Here is a 22,383-nt window from a genome sequence, read left to right as displayed (position 1 = left end):
CGTCGTGACGTAGAACGAAGTATAGCTAAATCAAACGCTACGTCCTACGTCAAACGCCGGCATCCATCTCTCGTGAACGCTGGTCGACCATTGCCGGAAGCCAGTTATTTTTGTTTATAAAGTTTTAAATATGTATATTTTTACGACAAAACTGCACGGATTACCCTCAGAAGGCCTTCGTTTAGCCGGATGGATTACTTTTGTGAAGGATGCATGCACATTTTTGAAACTTGAAGGAGTGGACCCCATAACTTGACATTATAACCACTGAAAGATCCAAGACATTTTCTAAAATAACTGAAAATGTGTTCGTCTGAAAAATGATTGACATATGCATCTCGAACAGCTTGAGGGTGAGTAAATCATGGGTTTAATATCATTTTTGGCCGAACTATCCCTTTAATATCTAATAATTAAAGGAGTGTGATCAATAGCATATTCATTGCTATTGAATATTTCGTGGTATATATCGTTATTGATAATCATACAATTGACTGGCATTCACTATTGAAAGTTCTTATCATGACTATCCTAGTGACAAACCCCATTCAGCAGCCTGCCGACTTAACGTTTCCTTTCGAGAGGAAGTCGAGTGTGTGCGTGCCCATGTGAAGGATGCGTCTTTGGCATATGTGTTCTATCAGCTCCCATGGACACGTTACAGCTGCTTGACTATAGTCTCGCAAACCAGAGCTGAGGGGACAGGCGGTATCCCACTACATCAGACATCTCACACACACACACATACACACAAATCACAGCCACATCTCTGTTTCCAAGGAGACACGGGTCCTGCTAGGAGGCGAGATGCTGTAGTAAATAGCGGAGACAGAGTCTTATAGAGGTGAAGTGCTACGAAAGCGTCAGAGACCTGCACAGAGCTTGAGACTCACCTTCTGTCTCGCTCTAATTAAACGCAAGCGTCAGTTATAAGGCTGCCGGTTTAGCCTGGTTTTAATTGTCCTAGCTGCAGTGGAGGACGTATGGCATAATAACAAGACTTCTGTTTCTGTGGGGACATGGTGAATTGGCACAGCATTTAGAGCAATTCAACTTAGACTTCTTTGTGGGATGTTAAAATGCGTTTTTGGGCCAGAGCGAGTTAGCTAGCACTTGTGTTCTGACACATTGAGCTATCTGAGGATATGAGCGAATCTGGTTTGCGACATTTTCCAATCCCATTCCACCTCATAAAATTATGTTTTTGCCAGTATGTGCCCGAATTTTTCTGTTAAATTGCTTCTTGAAGGACGTCTGGTGTTTCGTTCTGCTCTATATTTCCCTATGAATCAGTAGGCCTATATTACATTTAGTTGATTGCAAAGGTCTTGATTCACTAAACGTTGTGAAATTGATGACTCAATTACCTGAAATATGATTATGTGGTCATGTGGCACATTTGCTATGTCTTCTCTCTTCTGGTCTACAGTGAATACTTGCACTGACATTGCTTTGCATTTTACAGTAAATCATTTATATACTACTACATTACAATTTGCACTTCCGTGCCCCAGTTATGCTTTTTCGGACATTACTTTTCATGTAGCTGTTTGTTATTGTCTTACAAAAGAAAGAACAGATTCTGAACTGCCTGAAATGAGTCATAGTTTTGTAAGAAATTTGCATAATGGTCTATGGTCTGGGCCATCTGACCAATCAGAGCAGATTAGGCTCTCAGAAAGGAGGTATTTAGAGAGACCGAATCCTTTATTGAACTGTTTCAGACACTCTGAGAAAGAAAGAGGTAATACTGCTATGTAAATTATGAGAAAATGTAAGTTTTTTTTTTTTTATCTTGGATCCATGTAAACCTAGGAGACCTCAAAAGCAAAATTTGGAATCTTTAAATTAGCATAAAAGGGGCACTTTAATATTTATTTTTTTATATATATATATATATATATCTTCAACAACTTGAGAAATTGAACAAGTCATTTATATGTAGCTAATATTTTAGTTCTTATTACAGAGCAGATTTGAGTTGTGGACTTATTGTGTAATGTGTGCAAATGTGCTGGTTTGGAGCAGAGTGTGTGTTGCTTCAGTCTGCAACAGCCCTCTACTGCAAAGATACTGGTATTGTGGGAGATTTGAGCAGATTCAGGGGTCTGGAATTGTTGCCTCAGCCTAAAGGGGTTTGATTTGAAAGATTGTGTCCATCACAGACAATCATAACACTCCCATAGAGGGACGTGGAGAATGTGCAGTGAAGAGATTCTGCCACACTTCACTCTGAACAATGAAATCTCAGAAGACTCAGTGTTTGTGTGTGGACATCCGACTGTGTGTATGTGCAGACGGAGGCACAGAGCAAATTGAAATAATTGGCCGCTTACTCACTTTCTGGTGACCTTTGGAGCTGATTGATCGCGGTCATTTTGTAATCGATATTTAAAGAATGTATGTGTCTCTATGCATAATTTTGATCTAATTTGCATTCATTCACAATATGCCATTCTCTGCTTTCCTTCTAGCATCAGTGAGGTTTACACAGGTGCAGTTGTGGATCGTCTGCTGGTAGAACTCACCGTCATATCCTCCTCCTCTTCTCTGTGTGAGGATAATGCTGATGTTCAAGATCGAACGTCTCAGTTGAAGCGCTCGTGTTACTGCTGTCAGAGGCAGACGTTTGATCTGTTGAAGGTCGTTTTTGCAGTGACCTGTACAATTTGACACCCAGCTTTCATTTAACTCTGACAGTTCCCTGTCGGCACTAGTTTTCTAGTCACAGTGATTAACTGTAATGATAATGGAAGCAATTGTGCCTTTAAATTAGCGTTATTGTAATCATTATTGGGTCGTCTTGCTGTGATTGAAGCGATGCGGTACACACTGGCAAGCTTGCTTTTGACAAGGAGAATTGGCTCCAGCTTTCCCCGCTGTGTGTCTTTTTGTAGACAACATCTGAAGATCTCTTCAGAGAGCGCTCAGTCAGTGCAGCAATTGTGTTGCCTACTCATTTCATGGCTGTCACCCCAGCTGCACCCTTGCTGCTTTTTAGTCATGGACATGGAACATACACACAATTTTTATTTCTGATGTTGTTGATGATCTGAGCATGTTTATGGTTGGCTCATAAACTTTTCATCCAAATCCATATGCAGAGAAACACATGGTGTGATAGATGTGTGAAAACACTGCCCCCTACTGGTCACGTTAAATCATTTGGACTCACATCAACCAGACAGTTATCTAATGTTAAAATGCATTAGTTCATGTATAGATTTCTAAAATCTTTAGTCAGACTTGCAATATTTACATTTATACCTTTGGCCGATGCTTTTATTCAAAACAAGTTGCATTGCATTCAGGGTATGTATTTGAAAAATAGTTTTATTTTCCATTATTAAATGGAATATTCCATTATTTATTCCATCGTCTTTATTTGGCATTTTATTTATTGTGCGTTATTGTGGCTCATGTATTTCAATCTATGTTGTTTGTTTGGACTGTTGTTGGCAGCATCCATGGCTCTCTTCCAGAGGAGGGAGACAGTGTATTAGAAGAGCCAAGACGCTTTCGAGTTCCTCATATACAGACACACTATTACTTCTCATCCGCACACTGATCCAGGAACAGATATTTGACACGATATTGAACAGGTCTGTCTAAACCTCTGCCATCATCCCTTTAAAATGAGCCCTGGATCACGCAAGTTATAATTCAATTCTGTCCAAGCCCCCCGTGTCTCAGTTGTCTGTCCCCCGCAGCGACTTCAGTTCTCTTCTTCTCTCTTTATCTTCCTCTCTTTCTTTCCCTCTGCACATCTGGGGTTTAATGTGCGTTCATTATTCATACACACAGTCTGAGTGATCCTCTGAGCGGAGAGCAGAGCTGAAGACTGAGCGTGACTCTTAAGTGAGTCGGAGAGATGTGAGGCATGCAAATAGATCTCCCATATGTTTCACTCTCATTCCCTCTTTCAGATGATGAGGCGTCAGGTGTTCGCTGCCTTGTCACCGACTCGTGAGCGCGTGTGTGCACGCATATATACGATGCACACAGTCATGGAAAGCTGTTGACGTTTATATTTCAGGCTGAGCTGATTTCATGATGAGCTGATTTCAACTGCAAGGATTTATGTTAGTGTGAATTTGAATTGAATTGGAACTTCCCTCCCAGGAAGTTGAACTGAAATTTGCTGGATTGCCAGAAAGAAGAATTTATGCTGTGTTCGTGGCATGTCTTAATTATTACAGTAGTCTCGAGATGACAATACCAATACGTGACATTCTATGTGGAGGTGTTTGCGTCCTCGGACTGGGAATTACGCGTTTATATGGCAACAATATCAACACCTAAATGAATTTGCTGCAGTCAGGTGGTTCAGAAAATTCCCATTTTACTAGCTGTAATTCCATCCATCCATCCATCCATCCATCCATCCATCCATCCATCCATCCATCCATCCATCCATCCATCCATCCATCCATCCATCCATCCATCCATCCATCCATCCATCCATCCATCCATCCATCCATCCATCCATCCATCCATCCATCCATCCATCCATCCATCCATCCATCCATCCATCCATCCATCCATCCATCCATCCATCCATCCATCCATCCATCCATCCATCCATCCATCCATCCATCCATCCATCCATCCCAAATGATTCTACTTCCTTCATAAATCAAACTGCAGATCTGTTTGCCACTGTACCTCAATTTAATTCGGCAAATTCAGCAAATTGAATTTAAAAAGCAATCCTCAATTCAATTTTGACAGTTGGCGCACAACTCAAGTTCAAGTTCACCTCATGAAGACTTCTTTATCAGTTCTGCCTCATGAATATGTGTACCTCAGTTCTGTCTCATGAACACTCCTGCCTCCTCTGCAAATCTCTCCAATGTATCAAGCCCCTGCCTCCCCCTGGTTTTCAACCCCTCAGCAAATCAATAAATCATTCCTCGTAATAGATGTTCAGTTGTAAGTAATCTTTTCTCCCTTGGTGCTGTATTGTTAGCGAACAGCTCAAGGATAGCAGAGATTAGCCTGCTTCAGCTCCTCAGACAAGAGCCTCAGAGAGAAGAGGCAGAATATCGCCGAAAGAGATTCTCAGCACGGCCCTTTCAGCCAAGGCTAATTTCTGATCACAAGTAGTTGACTGAGTGAATAAGTCTGGGGGCAGGCCTCTTTGAAACCGCCTTACACGCACACTCACTCACTTGCACTTTTCAGCCATCCTCTCCAGGGGAGTGAATGAGTGCTATTTCCAGGAATCGAAGTGGGATCAGAGATAGAGCTCTTGTGAGATGTTTTGCTCCCTCTGTACTTCACCTCAGGATGTATGTTTGTGTTTACCAAGTTTGCAGTAGAGATGAGTTGGGATGGTTGATTGGTCATCCAACAATGATGTTGACTAGTTCATCTGAAATGTCACCAAGGTAATGTTATTTAGATGGCTAACATACAGTAAACAATGTTTTGTTAGATAAAAAAAGTGTAGTAGTCTTAATACAGTTGATAATATCAATAATAATGTGTTGAAAATTTCAAGCTAATCAGTAATATTTTGCATTAATTTTTCATAGATAAGTATCATTTTGTTGCATATTCTCTTTTGTAATAATATAATCGTAATGCATATAATATATTTCATGCTTATATGCTCGTAATACGGAACCCATAAAGGGACCTTTGAAAAAATAAAAATATACAGACTTTCACGTGCTCACAAGAAACTTTCTCGTGCGCACGCGAAATATGCTATGTCATGCTATTGTACTTGTATACCATTCAAAAGTTTGAGATCGGTAAGATATTTGAATGTCTCTTATACTCACCAAGGCTGCATTTATTTAATCAAAATTCAGTAAAAACAGTAATATTGTGAAATATTATTACAATTTTTTATTTGCTTTGATTTGCTGATCAAGAAACATTTCTTATTGTTATCAATGTTGTGAACAGTTGTCCTGCCTAATATTTTGTGGAAACTGTGGTACATTCTGTTTTATTATTATTATTATTTGATAAATTGAAAATTCAAAAGAACAGCATTTATCTGAAACATAAATCTTTTGTAACAATTTAAACATATTGACTAGACCAGCAGAACATTAAAAAAAAATCATTATTGCTGAGCCCTAAAATATAGATATAAAAAAATACATATATATATATATATATATATATATATATATATATATATATATATATATATATATATATATATATATATATATATATATATATATATATATATATATATATATATATATATATATATATTAATGATCACTTTTAAAAATGCTCACATTCTGCAATTTTGCCCAGCTGTTGTTGAATGCAAGAACGTGAATGTCCCCAAACTGCTTAGATAAACCTTGAAACCAGCCTACTGTAATAATGCAAGGATGTTTTCTACAACCCACAGACTAGTTGATTTTGAATAGTTTTGCACATCCCTGGTTTGTGGCATGTTGTTTGATTTTTGCATGCATATGTATCTGTTACTATGTCAAATTATTCAGCTCACACCTATATATATGAGAGATCCAGTAGTTGGTTTGGGCTCTGAGCGGACTGCCAATGCTTGTCCTTTTCACAACTCATACAATATGCATTAGATGTGTAATGCATTCCTCTAAATGTATATATGAAGCTTCGTGGGTGATATTGATTTGATTTGTTTTAGGTATTTGTGAATGATCATTAACATTGCATAAGCATGCAAATTTAATGCACATCATTTTCAGCATCTCTTGACAGCTACATCAAATCCGGTGTCCCTGATGGATGCACCTCCAGCTTTCCTTCCCCACCTCTGTCCATCATCTCTATACATGCATGAACAACACCAGTCCCAAAAGCCTCGGTCTCATACTTGCCACCAAGGCTCCATAATGAGCGTGTTTGCGTGGAGGTGTACAGCCTCATTACTGTGCTTTTTCCTAACCCTGTAAAGATCTGATCCCACAATGCAATGCTCCTTCGGGAGATTAAATCAGCATAACAAAAGGCCCCGACCTTGTTATATCAGAGGTGGAGATGTTTCCAAAGCCCCTCTACGTGTTAAGTGCTATGTCAGCTTGTGGAGGTATTAAGGTGTGTGGGAGCCGGTTAAGTCTCCTGGTGCATGTTGGGAACGTGTTTTATCTGACAGGTATTGTTATGGTAACTGGTAATGTGCATGTGCCATGGCATTGTTGTTACCAGGTGACAGGTACATGCAGGAGGGTCCCAGCGGGACAGGAGAGGTTGTCTGTTGAGACATCCCACAAAAAAGGGTAAAACTGTCAGCTCTCAATGTGCGCTCAACCTGTAATATTAGAGATGTAGATCAAAAGTAAAAGAAGAAGAATAATAGTAATCTCACATCTAGCGATTTTGAATTACAGACATGGACCAACAATAATAAATAAAAAATAATTAATTCAGGCCAAGAGATTTTATAAAAATTAAAATGGCACCCAGCAACTTTATATTAGGGACATAGACCAACAATTAAAAAATTAAAATGGCGCCAACAATTTTATGTTAGGGTGTAGACCAACAATTATAAACAAACCTAATTGGGCTAACCAATATTTATATTAGAGACATAGACCAACAATTAAAAATTTTAGCTTGCAGTTTCACATTAAGGACGGAAAAAACAGAAAAAAAAAATTATATTAGAGAGCAACAATTAAAAAAAAAAAAAAAAATATATATATATATTTTTTTTTTAAATCATAGCTAGTCCAACAATTTAAAAGTTTAAATTGGCTAAGCAATTTTATATTAGAGATGTAGACCATCATTAAAAAAAATAAAATCACAACCAGTGATTTTATATTAAAGATGTAGACGCACAATTTAAAAAATATTAATCACAGCCAGTGATTTTATATTAAAGATGTAGACCAACAATTAACAAAAAAATCTAATCACAGCCAGTTATTTTAAATTAGGAACTTAGATCAACAATTTAAAAAGTTTTAATTGTGCCCAGGGATTTTATATAAGAATTGTAGTGCATAAATATAAAAATTAAAATGGCACCCAAGAATTTATATTAGGGATGTAGACCAACAATAGTAAAAAAATAATAATAATCGGCCAAGCAATTTTATATTAGAGCCATAGACAAAGAATAAAAAAATTCAAATCATGACCAGTGATATTATATTAGAGACACAGACCAACAAGTTAAACATTTTAATTGGGCACAGCAATTTTATATAGAGATATAGACCAACAATTAAAAACTTTAAATCACTGCCAGCGATTTTAGATTAAAGACACCGACTGGTAATTAAAACATTTCTTGAATCAAGAGGTATTTCCTCCCTCCCTCCCTCCCAGCATAATTAAGTCTTCAGCTTGCCTGTACTCATAATCTTTTGTTAGTTCTTAATGAATCCGTTTGTGTCATTAGGGATGCTCCACGTTCGTTCTGATTGGTCCAGCCTCACAAACAGAATCTGTTACTATAGCAACCACTGTGCCAACTAGGTCTCTGGCTCCCTGAACCATACTACAGTCCAGGATTGAAGAGATCAGACGTAAACAAAAACAAATCAAAACGCAGGATGGGTTCAGAAGTGCATTTCCAGTAATAAAATGATCACCTTTTGATCCATCACATGAAAATGAATGTGTGAATCTCTGAATCTCATAGGAAATATCACTGATGAGATGTACGTGTGTATGTGTGTGTGTGTTTGAAATGCACATTACATCACACACTCCGTGAGGTCTGCCGCCCCGCTGAGGCTATGCTTGAATGAGTCGAGCACTTCTGCGAGTGTGTGAGAGGAAAGAGGTGTGTGTGTGTGAGACTGAAGCTTAGTTTGCCGCGCACAACAGACTCACAGAGACACAGCGACTTCATGGCTTGTCATCGCTACCACTTGTGAGTACATGTTTGAATTGTGCATGTGAGTGTGTGTAATCGTGCCAGGACTCATTTGAGATAAGGGGAATATTGAGCTTTGCATTTGGTTTGATGTGAAACAACAGATATTATTAACCTCAGCATTGCATTCAGTATTGTGCGATCACATGAGCGTGATGTCAAATAAATGAAGGAGAGCGTTTGTGACAGCGCACAGATCTTGTTATTCCACCCGTATCTGTGGGGTAAGACCCCGTTTTAATTTCATACATGACAACTTGACTGCTGCAGTTGCTTGACGCTTCATTTAACATTTTTAAAAAGCCATCAAAACATACGAGGAGCAAATCTTGGGTCACGCATTTTGATGTCTGGCGTAGAGAGTTAATGGACTGTCTGAGGCAGGCACGTTCAGCATGCTCTGCGAGTTTGCCGCAGGCTGTGTCTCTCTAAGCCCAGGGCAGAGGGATAAGGTTGGCTCTCTACCCTGAGATATCTCTCGCACGCAGACTGAAAACAAAGTGGACAGTGTTTGCGTAGCTCCGGTGATGTCACGGCGAGACTATTTTTAGAAACGGTATAAGACAGTCTGTATTGAGCGTACCGATGTTTGTCAAGCTGAATGAGCATGCCCTCTCTCCGGGATACAAGATGCACTCTTGTTTTGGGTTTTTTCTTTGGCACAAACATACACTTAAATGTTCTGAAGGAATAGTTTGATATTTGTAGTTTAAATTACATCAGTGATAATAAGGTCATTTTAATCTTAGGAGTAAAATATTATATGCAGGGGTGCACATAACTGGTGCTCACGTGTGGTAAAAATAAACGACGCGCAGCAGAAAACATGGAAGGAAGCGCTTTTGAGTACCAACATTTTGGCCCAAAATGTTGGTACTCAAAAGCGCTTCCTTCCATGTTTTCTGCTGCGCGTCGTTTATTTTTACCACACGTGAGCACCAGTTATGTGCACCCCTGATTATATGTCTGTCTGTCTGTCTTTATTGTTAATAAATGATCTATTTGTTAATATTTATCTTTGTTGTTAATAAGCTCATTTGATGGATGGATGGATGGATGGATGGATGGATGGATGGATGGATGGATGGATGGATGGATGGATGGATGGATGGATGGATGGATGGATGGATGTCTATGTCTGTCTGTCTGTCTTCATTGTTCATAAACTATCTATCTTTATTGTTAATATTTATCTTTATTGTCAATAAGGTCATTTCATAGATGGATGTTTGTTTGTTCAAATTGGGATTTATCAAGCGAGTAAAAAGACCGTCAACAAGCCTCATTCTCAGCTGGGATGTTGCATAATGCAATGGTCCATGTCTCCATCTGCCCCTGAGCTCTGTCCGCCTGCACATCTTCCCCTGCCGCCCGCTGTGCCTCGTCCCAGGGGGGAGGGAGGGACCAAAGGGAATTGGGACAGCCTTTCGATGTCATGTGACCCTCCCTCAAGGTCACCCTGGTCACGCGTTACTCCTCTAGAGCGGACCATGACTAATCACACTTTCTCTCTTTCTCTCTCTATTGCACAAGTATAGATTGTGCTCCCCAAACCACAATTAGAACTAACTAGAACTTTTTTTGTGTGTGTGTGAATGTGATTTGGATGTGTTTTTAGAGCTCGGTGGCTGTAGTCGTGTCAGTGACAGTAATGGGAGGTGGCGTAGTGCCATGCCTCTCAGGAGGAAGGCTTTCACATTAGCCTGCCAGCGAGAGCCAGACTCCAGCTCTGAGGTCAGGCGAGCAGGATTCATCGTGGCGGCACAGCATTATTCTGTCACTCAGTGCGCTGATGTGCTTCTAACCTCATTTAACTCTTAGTTTAGGTGTGACACATTTTGTGATGAAGTGTCATAGGTTGTTGAGATATATGCAAATTTTGCAACCTAATTGTTGCCATGGTTATCATAAGGATAAAACATCACAATTTATAGTATTAATCCCCTGTACTTCATACACACATAACGCAAATTTATAGAATTTATTAATGCAGAATTTAACTAATAAATAAGCTTGGCACATATACCAGCTATTGAGACTCAAAATGTCTATTTTATAATATATCTTATATAAATTACATTACATAATAAAAAAATAATAAAAAATAAAAAAACATCTCAAATAATACATGATAAAACAATACATTTTGATAAAATAATAAATTATTCATCAGCAAATCTGTGGAAAAGTACCCTTGAATCCTAATAAATCATTATAAATAGATTATGAAATATTTAGATTATCTAAAACATTAAATGCTTAGTTGATAGAAGCTGTCATGTATTGTATGTGCAATCTTTAATATGATAGAAAATAGTTCATTAATTAGTCATATGATTTAAACATATGTTTAAGCATATGTTTTTCACAGCCTTAATGATGCTATGTCTCAAAACGTTAGTTGCTTATTGGTGTCTTTAGCGGTTTCATAAACTCATGGGATCTTGGCTTGGCAGAAAGCTCCACAAATTTTCTCAGAATTTGAAAGGCTATGCATTGTTTATGAAATATTTAGTCTAATTTAGTCATATTTTCAGGTACCAGTAAGATTGTGGTAGCGCTGTTTAACACGTTTTACTATATTTTTAATACAGATTTTCTCTCACAATCAGTGCAGAATGTATGAGTAGCTCATCTCCACCTATACATTGGTTTACTCAAATTGCAGTAGCTCAGATTTAATTGCAATCATCGTCATTGTTTGTCAGAGATGAAATTTGTGTCTGCATGTACTGTCATATGATCTGAATCACTGAGGCTGTATTCTTGCTTTGAAGCTCCTGTGCTTGAGCGAGTTTATTTTTATGTTATATGTGACGTATGGCTGCGTTCTCTAGTGGCACCAGTCAGTAAATGCTGACACAGGCGAATGAATGCATGAAAGAAGAAGCACCTGTCTTTGTATGTATCCTCACAATCAATGTTATCATCTTGGACCATTTGCTACTCATTGAATTGAATAGATTTAATTATGAAAATTGACTCTTTGTGCTGGCAATATTCAAATCAACACAGCATAAGACATCACTGAAATGTGTTCAGGTAACCTTTAAACAGTTATTATTGGCTTTCTGTGACTTATTGATATAGAGCAAGATCTTAAATATTTGGGAGAGAAGATGAGAATTGGATTGGGAAATGACAGAGCATGAGCATGTGTGCTAACCGTCAGCTAGGGCTGGGTATCGTTAAAATGTTTATACCGATACCTTGACTTCGATACCGGTTCCTGAACGATACTTTTTCCGATATCTATTTTATGAAATCTATTTTAACAAGATTACATTAAATATTACCTAGAAAAAAACTTTGGTTTTATTCATTCAGTTTGTTGAGTTTATTTTACAGACTCAATGACTCATAACAGGGTACTGGGAGGCAGAATATATGCCTCACACTCAAGCGCACACATAAAGCTTGCTGCAAAGTACTGGCAAAAGTAGTCTAATGATATTATGAATGTGAAACAATAGCAAGGAGACATTTTAATTGTTTATTAATAATTTAGTGTTTTCTGAGTCAGTGTTGGCTGCAAAGATTAAATTGACATGACTCGTCATCTCCGCAGTATAGTGACTTTTAAGCTTTCTACAGTATATATTTCTCATGTCTGTGAGTTAATTAGCCTATCAGCGTTTCGCTTCATTTATGTGACGCCCTCCAGTTCTTCTTGCAGTTGAAGACGGAGCAACTTTCTGCTCTTAAGTTTATTCCGTGCACTGTCAAGCACATCAGGTTTGTCGTGTTACCATCTTGGCAGCAATTATCTTGATGCTAATATTGCATTGCGCGCTGTTAGCATCGAACCTGGTGAAATGTAGCCACACCTTTCCACATCTTTTACATCTATGGGGGTTGGGACACTTACACATCTTGCTGTATGCTTATTGCCTCACTGACATTGATGAGATTAACCCTTTAGGTATCGAAATTTAGGACCGAATGGCAAGACATTTTTTGATACTCTATGTTATCCAGGCAATTCGGCCACAGCCTTAGAAAGTATCAAACTCGATACCCAGCCCTTCCGACAGCTCTACTCAACCTCATGTTGTTCAGTTCCTTTAAGGAGCATTAAAAACTGGAAATAGGATGTTTTCTTCAGTTGGAATCAGACAGTAGGTGCAGCACCTTAAAGTGAAAATCCCCATGACTCCTATCTCAAACAGCAGAAAGTGAGACCAATGACCGGTTCATGTTCCCCACTCTGGCTCTCAAATGCGGATGATGAAAGCCCATTGGTTCTGACAGGGCTCTGCTGGTAGGGTCATGCTATGACCCTCAAAAATAGCCTATAGGATTTTCCCTGTTAAACTCTAGGCTCCGTGTCCCTCCGGATTTTTAGTGCTTATATAAAACAAGTAGACAAGGGCACCATGTCTGCTGTAAGAGAAATGGACACTTTGTTCTAGGTCTCAAATGGCCGACTCAATAAGGAGTAGAAAATGAACATGTTGCGGTCTTACTCTTTTTATTTTCTTGGCACCTGAACTGCTACTACATGAGTACATTGATAGCTATATCAGAAATAAAATGCTCAGTCAATCTCTCTCTCATAATACTCTTCATAATACAATAAGCTTCAATGAAGCGAAACAACATTCCTTCATTGCTAAAGTGACATTTTAGAATTAGTAATGGAGGCTTGGGCTCAACTGTTAAACTGTGAACTTGAGATTTGAATCCGTGACGGAAGTAGTTCTGCACAAAAGAGGGTTTTTAAAAGACTTTCTAAGACCCTTAAAGACAAAAGTTTTTTTTTGTTTGTTTCGTATTTACTTACACTACTTGTGCCATCGAACAGTTGTATAAAAGCAATATGAGGCTGAAGGCAATCACAGCCGTGATTAGTTTAAAAAAATAACAGTTAAGTTATTGCTAAGTTATTGTATGTTAAATATATTGCTCTTTATTTTTTTGTTTTATATTAATATATTTTAATATTTATTTTTATTTGATAAAACATTTTATGCTTTTTACATATTATATATCTTTTGATGTAGGCCAGTAAACAACCACCCATCAGTGGCTTAACAGGATGACAGCCAAGCCAAGGCATTGGCACTACCATTTTCTTCAGAAAGTGTGGAAAATGTAGTTGTCCCCTGCCATTAGATTTCAGTAATGTAGTGCTTGCACAATGCCACACTTTTGAAGAGTCAGTTTTGAAAAATAAATTATGTGTGCTGAATTGCTCACTTCTACCACTCACAACTCCATTGCCGTCAACAGCTTAACTGCACAACCCAGCATGCCTCTGCTGACATTTTATTCACCTTTCATCTTTATATGGAATTATTTCATTCGCTGGCAACAAACAACCACTTCAAAGCAAAGGTTGAACCCACCAAGGCTTCCCTGTTTCATCTCGGTGTGAAGAGAGCACTCATAAAACTGTCACATCAAACCTAAAAAAAAGCATCATATCATTGGATTCCACTTGCACTGTAAGTATGTACAGCCTTTCTCTCTTTGATTTCTTAATTTGATTGGGAAATAGAGGAAAATGGTTATCATATACAAGAAAAAATGATAATGTGATTTTTAATAAAGAGTCGTTGATGATCTGAACTTAATGAAGCTGAGACTATAACTGTTTCATTAGTGTTGAGGGCCACTACAAATATCCATCCAACAAGCCATTTTTAGTACAGATCTGGTATTATGGGCCACATAATGAGTGAAGTTGATGAGTTTTAGTGTAATCGGTCTCCATCCCAGCCAGTGAAACTGAAATTACAATTCTTTGGTCTGTGATTGAATTAATTGGCTCATAATCTAATGTGTTCGTTAAATACTTAGACCATTAGACCTTGGTTAAATGTGTTTTAAGCGATCTGGCCCGTTTCCAAGCTCAGATGCTGCACGTCCCTCTGTGACATAGAATAAATACGCACAATGTTTTATCTCCAATATTGAATTGAATGCGCTCACCATTTAAGTGCATTAAGTTTGCATGTACTTTCCAACACTGGAAGGCAATCAGTCATTAAAATGCTAAATTCACATCACATCTGATCTATTGGATGCCCAGATGTCCTCATTTGCATATGCAGCCATTTGTTTCTGTGTAATTTGTGTCAGTGCACTGGGTGATCTCTTCATATGTTCATAAGAGGATCACTTTTAAGACGGTGTGTTTTGCCTCTGGCAGGAGTGCATAGAACAGGAAATGCAAATGAGCGTGTGGAATATTTATGAGGGGATGGACTGCAGGGACATTGTCTCAGTCCACTAGAGGGAGCATGGAGCTACGGTCACTTTTTCATGATGCATGAATGTGTAACAGCCTGAAGGGTGTGCAGTATTAGTTAACAAAGCTCTTAGAATTCCGGAGCTACTGACAGAAACAACTGGAGATTTTCATAAGGCAGTGTGATTATCTTGAATACGGTTAAAGAATGCATGAACATTTTTTAGAATTTATTTAGTGATTTTATTATTAGCACAAAATCCATCCATCCATTGAGTATATAATTTACATATATATATTACAACTGAAATATGATTAAAAAAAATAGATATAACAAAAATAAAATAAAAAAAGAATAAAGTTATGAATTTTTAATACATTTATTTAGTTTACATTTTTTACATTTTATTTTATTATTGTTTGTTTTGTGAATGCCGATATCTTGCTTTTAATATGGCAGTAATGCTTTTAACAGAACAAACTACTGGCTGTCTAAAAGAAATGAGACGATTCAAGAAGTGTCATTATGATCCACTTTAGGGCGTATGGAACTATAAATATTTGCGATTTGATGTCATCCAGAGCTGGGTGTGAGTTTCGCACCCCGCGTTTCATTGTGCTTGAGCGATTCTCACTGGAGCTGTCCACAGGCAGCTATTGTTCCAGCTTTGATAGAAGGAAAAAAGGGGCTTTCTGAAGACTTTTGAAAGGAAGCGATCATGATAATACCAGACTAAAAATAGACAAAGATACTCTGTTTTTCTTTTCCCTTTTTTCTCACCAGAAATATGACGAGGGTCATAAATACATTTCCCGGTGCTCCATTTAGCCTTGAATGGGCCACCAGCAGGCAATAATTCCCTCAGTTGTCTCACCGTTTTTCCTCAGCAAATTGGAAACCATTAACATACTGCTATAAAAGACAGCCTCTACATCGGTTAGTCTGGTATAAAGCACTTTTTACATTCTAGATGCTGTTTTATCCTCCCTGCAGATGGATTTCTATAGGCACTGCCTTTGTTTATTTTAAAAAGCTCCAATTATAATATCAGCCATGCACATATTGGCTTCTCTCAAGCCCGCAGGCAGTTGGGTGTCATGATGCATTGCCCTAGGCTGCTGGACACCTTCTACATCATAGTAGCATGGCAGGATATATCGAGATAAATTAGTCTATCTGCCAAAGCCCAGATAGAGCTCTTCACCATGATAGCCGTCTCAAAGAGAAGTGATATTGAGGCCATGAAAATATGGCCTACCCTCATCATCTCAGCCTAGACCCCATCTGGCCCCGCGTGCCACGACAATAGCTGCAATTACACACCCACCTACCTGCTTGAGACGGCCAAGGTCTCTCGGGGGTCTTTAAGATGGCCTGCAAGCCAAAGCCCTATATTTAGCGCTTATTGGTTTCCGCCAATCAAACCAGAGGAGCACAGATAACGCCACTTCAAGCGTTTTATCGTCAAAACGTATCTCTGACAGGATCATCACCCCATTCACCAGGGGAATTAAAAGAAGACGTACAGCTCTGTCGGAAAGGATGTTAACATTTTGAAGAGAAAAGCGGGAAGAAGTAATAAAGTTAGCAGGATGAGTACAGACAAGATGGAGTCTGGGAGTGAAGATCTCTGAGTGCCAGTAACATGATCTCACATCACCATGTTTTGCAGTATTTGTCAGTGCGGTGGGTTATTCTCAACAAACAGACGTGTAGTATAAAAAAACAAACATGTATTTTTATATAAATTATTATATATATAAAACCAATTGAAGTAGGCTATGTTTTACAAGAAAATACTAGTTCAGTCTTTATACTTCAAAATTTCACGTTAAATGTGTTCAGGACCGTTCACACCAACGACGATAACTACAATCATAATTACAACTACAAATTTGTAATAATCATTCTAATTCTTTTTAAAATAGTGAAGTCCACACCATGACACAGAGGAACTATGTCGTTAAAGACAATATCAGAATGTTTTTTTCCCAGCTGATGAATGATAAAAACATTGACAGGCAATCAGAATCCAGTTATCATTATAGTTATATTTATAGTTATATTGCTGTGAACAGGCAGTTATAAAAGCATCAGCGACATGGATGTTTGCACAAGCTCTGCCATTCAGAACTCCAGTCAAGTCACGTCTGTTTATAAATATATTAGGGTAGGGGTGTGAATCGTCTTTGGTCTCATGGTTCAATTCGATTACAATTATCATGTCAATGATTCGATTATCATAATGCATCACGATGCGTTGCAATATTACTGCACATGGCTACATTTTTGTCAATGAATACAAGCAGTCAGATATACAAACTCCCTTTTTATTTGATCTACTCCAAGAAAGTACACTTCCTGAATGTAGTCAAACAAAACTTAAGTCTGTACACAGCAGATGACAGGAGCATTTAGAACCAATAAACACTAGTAAAAACTCACTTTAAGCTGTTTCAAACTCTCCAAACAAACTTCACACCTTTTTGTTCTTCCTTTTCGCTTAAAATATATCAGGGGCTTTAGCTGCTAGACTAGCTATGTTTCAAAAACCAACTTGACCACCTATATCCAACATTGTTGCTCCTCCAAAATGCGTGACCAGTTTAGACCAGGTAGAAACCATGTTCTAAAAACACAGCTACCAGCTTAAGCTGTTTTTTTCCTGCAGGGAAGGCAGTGTTTATTGAATTGATATAAAGGTACCTCTAGTCTAAGCTTTTGTTTTTTTCAATGGTATATTTAATAAACCTGCTCTCTATTTCACTAGAAAATCTATCTTTGAAGAGACATCAGGTCCGGCGGATAAAACATTACAATAAAGCAAACATAGTTATATAATCCGTTCTTATGTATCAAAACAGTCCCTAAGACCGTGAAACCAAACTGTATTTACACAGCTGGTGCCTCTGAGTGAAATAATCACTGGTGTGCTTTTTCTGCGTTTTACTGTACCATATCCGAGTAATGCACCTATCCAACAATCACAAATAATGTATGTTTAGATTGTATTGAGGCGTATACATGGCATAAAATGTGTATATAACTTCAGAATTGAACAATTGTTTTTACTGCTACCTAACACTGCATACTTTTTTGTAATTTTACAGTATTTTTATTTTATTTTATTTTTTTACAGTGTTATACACATTAATATTTGTCTTATACATCTAAAAGGTATTTTAGCTATTGTTCATCTGCTAGCAATATTGTAGTATATATTGAAACTATAATCAGAGCTCAAACTTGTATTTGTAATTTAAAATTTTTACTACAAATTGTGAAGTGCTCACATAATGCAGTTGTATTAATTTGGTTTAAAAAAAAAAATTAGAAATAAAAATTCAGCTTCGCCATCACAGGAATAAATTACATTTTAAAGTTGGAAACAGTTATTTTAAATTGTAATAATATTTCACAAAATTACTGTTTTTACTTCAGTAGTTGGCTATTTTGCAGCCTTGGTGAGCATAAGAGACATCCAGTTTCCTGCAAGGCTGGTGATAACATCCTTTAGAAAGAAACTGCTTTTCATGCATTTTCGTGCAATCGTGCATTACATATATAGGCTTTAATTACCACAAATCTATCAGTTTGAGATTTCCCTTGCGTTCCCTTGAGTGTCATTCATGAATATGATGCCCTGTATCGTAAAACTGGCTTTCATGTGGCTGTGCCTGTGCCTAGGGGCCATTAACTGGTGTTGAGTTCTCGCAGAGCATCGGTTCATTAATAGCAGTGTGTGGCATGTGCTCCCTCGGATGCTGACCGCTGTCATTACCTCCAGAGAGCCGTGTGGCTCATTTACTGGGGACGTGGAGCACAGCTGGGTCCTGAAAAGCCAACACCTGGTGTACAAGGACTAATGGATGGCTTTAGCCCACTCTGCCCGCTCAAGACCAATTGCACCTTCCCCCATTAAAGCTTTGTCTTCAAGTTATATTTTTAGCCTATAAGATATATATATATATATATATATATATATATATATATATATATATATATATATATATATATATATATGATGAGGATATATAGGATAAATATCAGTCTAAATGCCTCGGCCCTGTGTGGAAGAAGACAACCTCAGTCTCAGCCAGCCGGATGATGGATGTATCCTCGTCTGTTTAATGGGCAAGCCCCACTCCCCTCCATCCCCCCCTGAGCCCCCTTACAAAACGGGCCCCTAAACTACCCACAAGACAAAAGAGCTGTTTGCTGGGACTCATTACTGAGGAAAAAGGGACATGTGTGGCCGTACTTGTGTTCTCTAATGTTTATGGGTTTTAAACAAGTAAAAGGTACATAAAATTAAATGCAATTCCGAGTTAAATTGCAGAAAGGCGGAGTGTGGATGGTTTTTAAGTGAACTGACTGTCTTGGCTGTAAGTACTAGTCATAAAACATTTGGATCACCCAAGAACTAATGAATAAAAACCCTTTTGGAAATGGTTGGAAAGATATTTGGTCCTTTGGTTAAGTCCTTCATATTCATATATCTAAATGATTTTGCTAAATGATGCATGTTTTTATTGTTTACCATGTGACTTTTTGTGCTTTGGCAATCAAACAGTATGAATGCTCAACTCTATAGAGCTCTGTTTGGCTGCAAGTGTCATTAAGCATTTCTCACTACACTTTCACAAAGAAATCCCTGATCTGTTGTACCAATCTATAGCGAGAGGACTGTGTGTTTTGTTTAAGTGCCAGGCTGTGGATGGATTTGAGAGAGTTTAGAGGGCGTGAGAGGGAGCAGAAAGATCCGGTCCGTGTGCAGGGGCTTCAGTAGTTCGCATAATGACAAGCATCCCAAACACACACACATATGAGTATGTTGATATTCTCTAGAGAAATGAGCGCCTACAGGGTTTGGTGATTACTGGTCATGCTACCTTGAAATGGATTGCTTGAATGTGCTATCATGTGTTTAAATATACCTCTTTCAGTGCATTCAATTTCCATGACATTGTGGTCACATCTCATTTGCTTTCTCTAGATATTCAGGTTCAGACTCGGCTCATGCACAATAATGTTTCTGTATCTTTGCTAATTTCACAGCTTTTTGACATTACTTCCCTCTTTTCATTGTTTTTAGTCTGTGTCAGTGTAATACTGGTTGACCAATGACATGTCTAATGTCCTTTTTAACATCAAGATATATGATTAATATGTGTGTTTTTTTATACAATTTGTTAATAATCTTTTAGCTTTTTTGCTGTTCATTTAAATGTACTGTAGTGACAAATATCTTGTTAAATGTACAAATATTCCAAAAAATCTAATCAAATAGTTTAAAAAACATATTGTTTAAAACTAGGCAAAGTGTAGCATGCCACATTGCTGTTACTGCTTGAAATGTTCATGAACTTTGTCATCAAGATTTTAGGATAAAATGTATGTTTATGGGAAAGATTATTGTAGTCTTTCTTTTTCACAATTTTTAATCATCTTTTTGCTTTTTTGCAGGTCACTTATAGTGTCCTGTTCTGTAAGAAATAAATGTCTATAGGTAAATTTGCTCCATAAATTACTAAATTTAACTCAATTAATATTTGGTCACAAAACCTGCATATATGATAATTTATTTGGGAAACAAAGACGTTTCTTAATGAAGTGCATGCCACTACATTTACCACATGAAATTTCAAGTCAGCTACATGTAAACTTGCTTTTGCATTTTATGACTTTTTGCCCACGCCCACTCTCTCACTCTCAGCCAATCAGCATCATCTTAAGGCTTCCATTTAGCATTTTATCGCCAGTGATCCCGTATCATGGCAACGGGCATCAGCATATCAGAGTGAGGTTGTAAATCAGCCAGCTTGTGTTTGGTGAGCGTCAGTCCCTGCTGATCACCATGTGCTTCTAGTGATTAGCACTGCTCAACACACACATGGCTGGCAAAGGGAGTGCACCATCAGATAAAGCATAATTAATACGGGCCGGGCAGGGGGGTGTAGGGGGCTTTGTGGTTGCGGTGAAGCACGCTGGAGCTGGACTTTGTCATCGGCACTGATAGACAATGGAAGCAGCTGTAATTCAAAAGTGAGGGAAAAGCTTTCCTTTTTTTATTCTGTTTGGACTGTTTGTGCTGGATTGGAGCTAGAGGAATTACAGATATATTTCTCAGACACTTTGTCTCACATCCCTGAAGCGGTGGAGAGTCGTACACATGGTGATTGTGACTTCTTCATTGGGGGTGTGAGAGACATCACAAAGGGTGTTACTATTCATGCTGGAAGGATTTACAGCCACCTCCGAGGCCCTGTCTTACGTTGATCTACGGGATGTTTGGCATATTCACCGTCACTCAAACACCTCTGAGTCAGGTGTGATGGTGCAACCACGTGCATTTCAACTCTTTTATGCAGGCTAGCAGGGATGTGATAGGCTAAGTCACAGAACGCGTCGGTTTCTTGCTCAAGACAATGTTGAAGCTCAAGACATTTTGTTTGGATTACTGGCAGTTTCTTTGCTTGCAGCCTCTCAATGGCTTCTATAAAAGGTAAGAAGTCTTTTGTTCTCTATTGTTTTTTTAATAAAATATGACTTGAATGAAGGTATTATCAGCTTATGGTAATGTGTTGTTATTGTTCTACTAAAATTAATTTCCAATTAAAGATGCTTTTATTGTTGGAGTAGTTTAATGCATACAGTCAGCACTGTATTGTTCTCATTCAGTAGCAGTTTTCAGATCGGCTCAATAAAGCCTTTACAGACTGTTATCCAGTCAGTGAAGAGTTGTGACTGACCTCAGATCAGTGTATCTTTGTGTTATTGTGAGTTAAGGGCTTCAAAGCTGAGGTTGCAGTGAGCTCTATTGTGTTTCTGTGACCTGACAAGCGTTTCCATCACAGATTTGATCCTCTATTGTGGGGCATGGTACCCCCCTCAAGCCCTTGTTTTGTCCGGTGCTCTATCATTGCTTGAGGATAGTCTTCCGTCTTATGTCCAGGAGATCTTTGAGCTTTGGTTTTAAGTTGACACAAAATTTTAAGCAGTGCCCGACAATGTGACATGCTATATTTAATTTAAAACTATTTAAAACTAAATTAAAACTTGCATTAATATACTTACTGTTTTTATGAACAAATATTAACTGAGATACTGCATGGGATATTTGTTCATTTAAAAATGTATTCATCATTAATTATTATTTTGATATTTATTTATTTGAATTAATTATTTTGAAATTTATTTTTATTAATATTTTTATTTTTTTGTAGTTTTTGTATAAAATTTAATTTAAATATTCCTCATTAAAATGGCAACTGATTAATGTCTATTTTTTTTATTTAGTTAAAAGTAGTTATTATTAGTATATTTTATTTAGTATCTACA

At 37.8% G+C, this 22,383-nt stretch overlaps 1 protein-coding gene across 7 annotated transcripts in view; it reads left to right on the top strand.

The window, feature by feature from the left end:
- Positions 1 to 22,383, top strand: part of iqsec1b (IQ motif and Sec7 domain ArfGEF 1b) — a 169,645-nt gene that overhangs the window by 81,080 nt on the left and 66,182 nt on the right. Inside the window, exon 1 of one of the 7 annotated variants that reach the window (XM_079858223.1) lies at positions 8,734 to 8,845. The exons of 5 other annotated variants lie outside the window; for them this stretch is intronic. In XM_079858223.1, the coding sequence (XP_079714349.1) occupies positions 8,823 to 8,845 (23 nt within the window). In that variant the 5' untranslated portion in view covers positions 8,734 to 8,822. Of the gene's footprint in view, positions 1 to 8,733; positions 8,846 to 22,383 lie in introns of those variants that run through there. One more of the 7 variants, XM_079858216.1, reaches the window with a different exon arrangement.

This window comes from Squalius cephalus (genome assembly GCF_949319135.1).
Source record: "Squalius cephalus genome assembly, chromosome: 22".
Classification (NCBI taxonomy): Eukaryota; Metazoa; Chordata; class Actinopteri; order Cypriniformes; family Leuciscidae; genus Squalius; species Squalius cephalus.
This window is presented reverse-complemented; position numbering and strand designations above follow the sequence as displayed.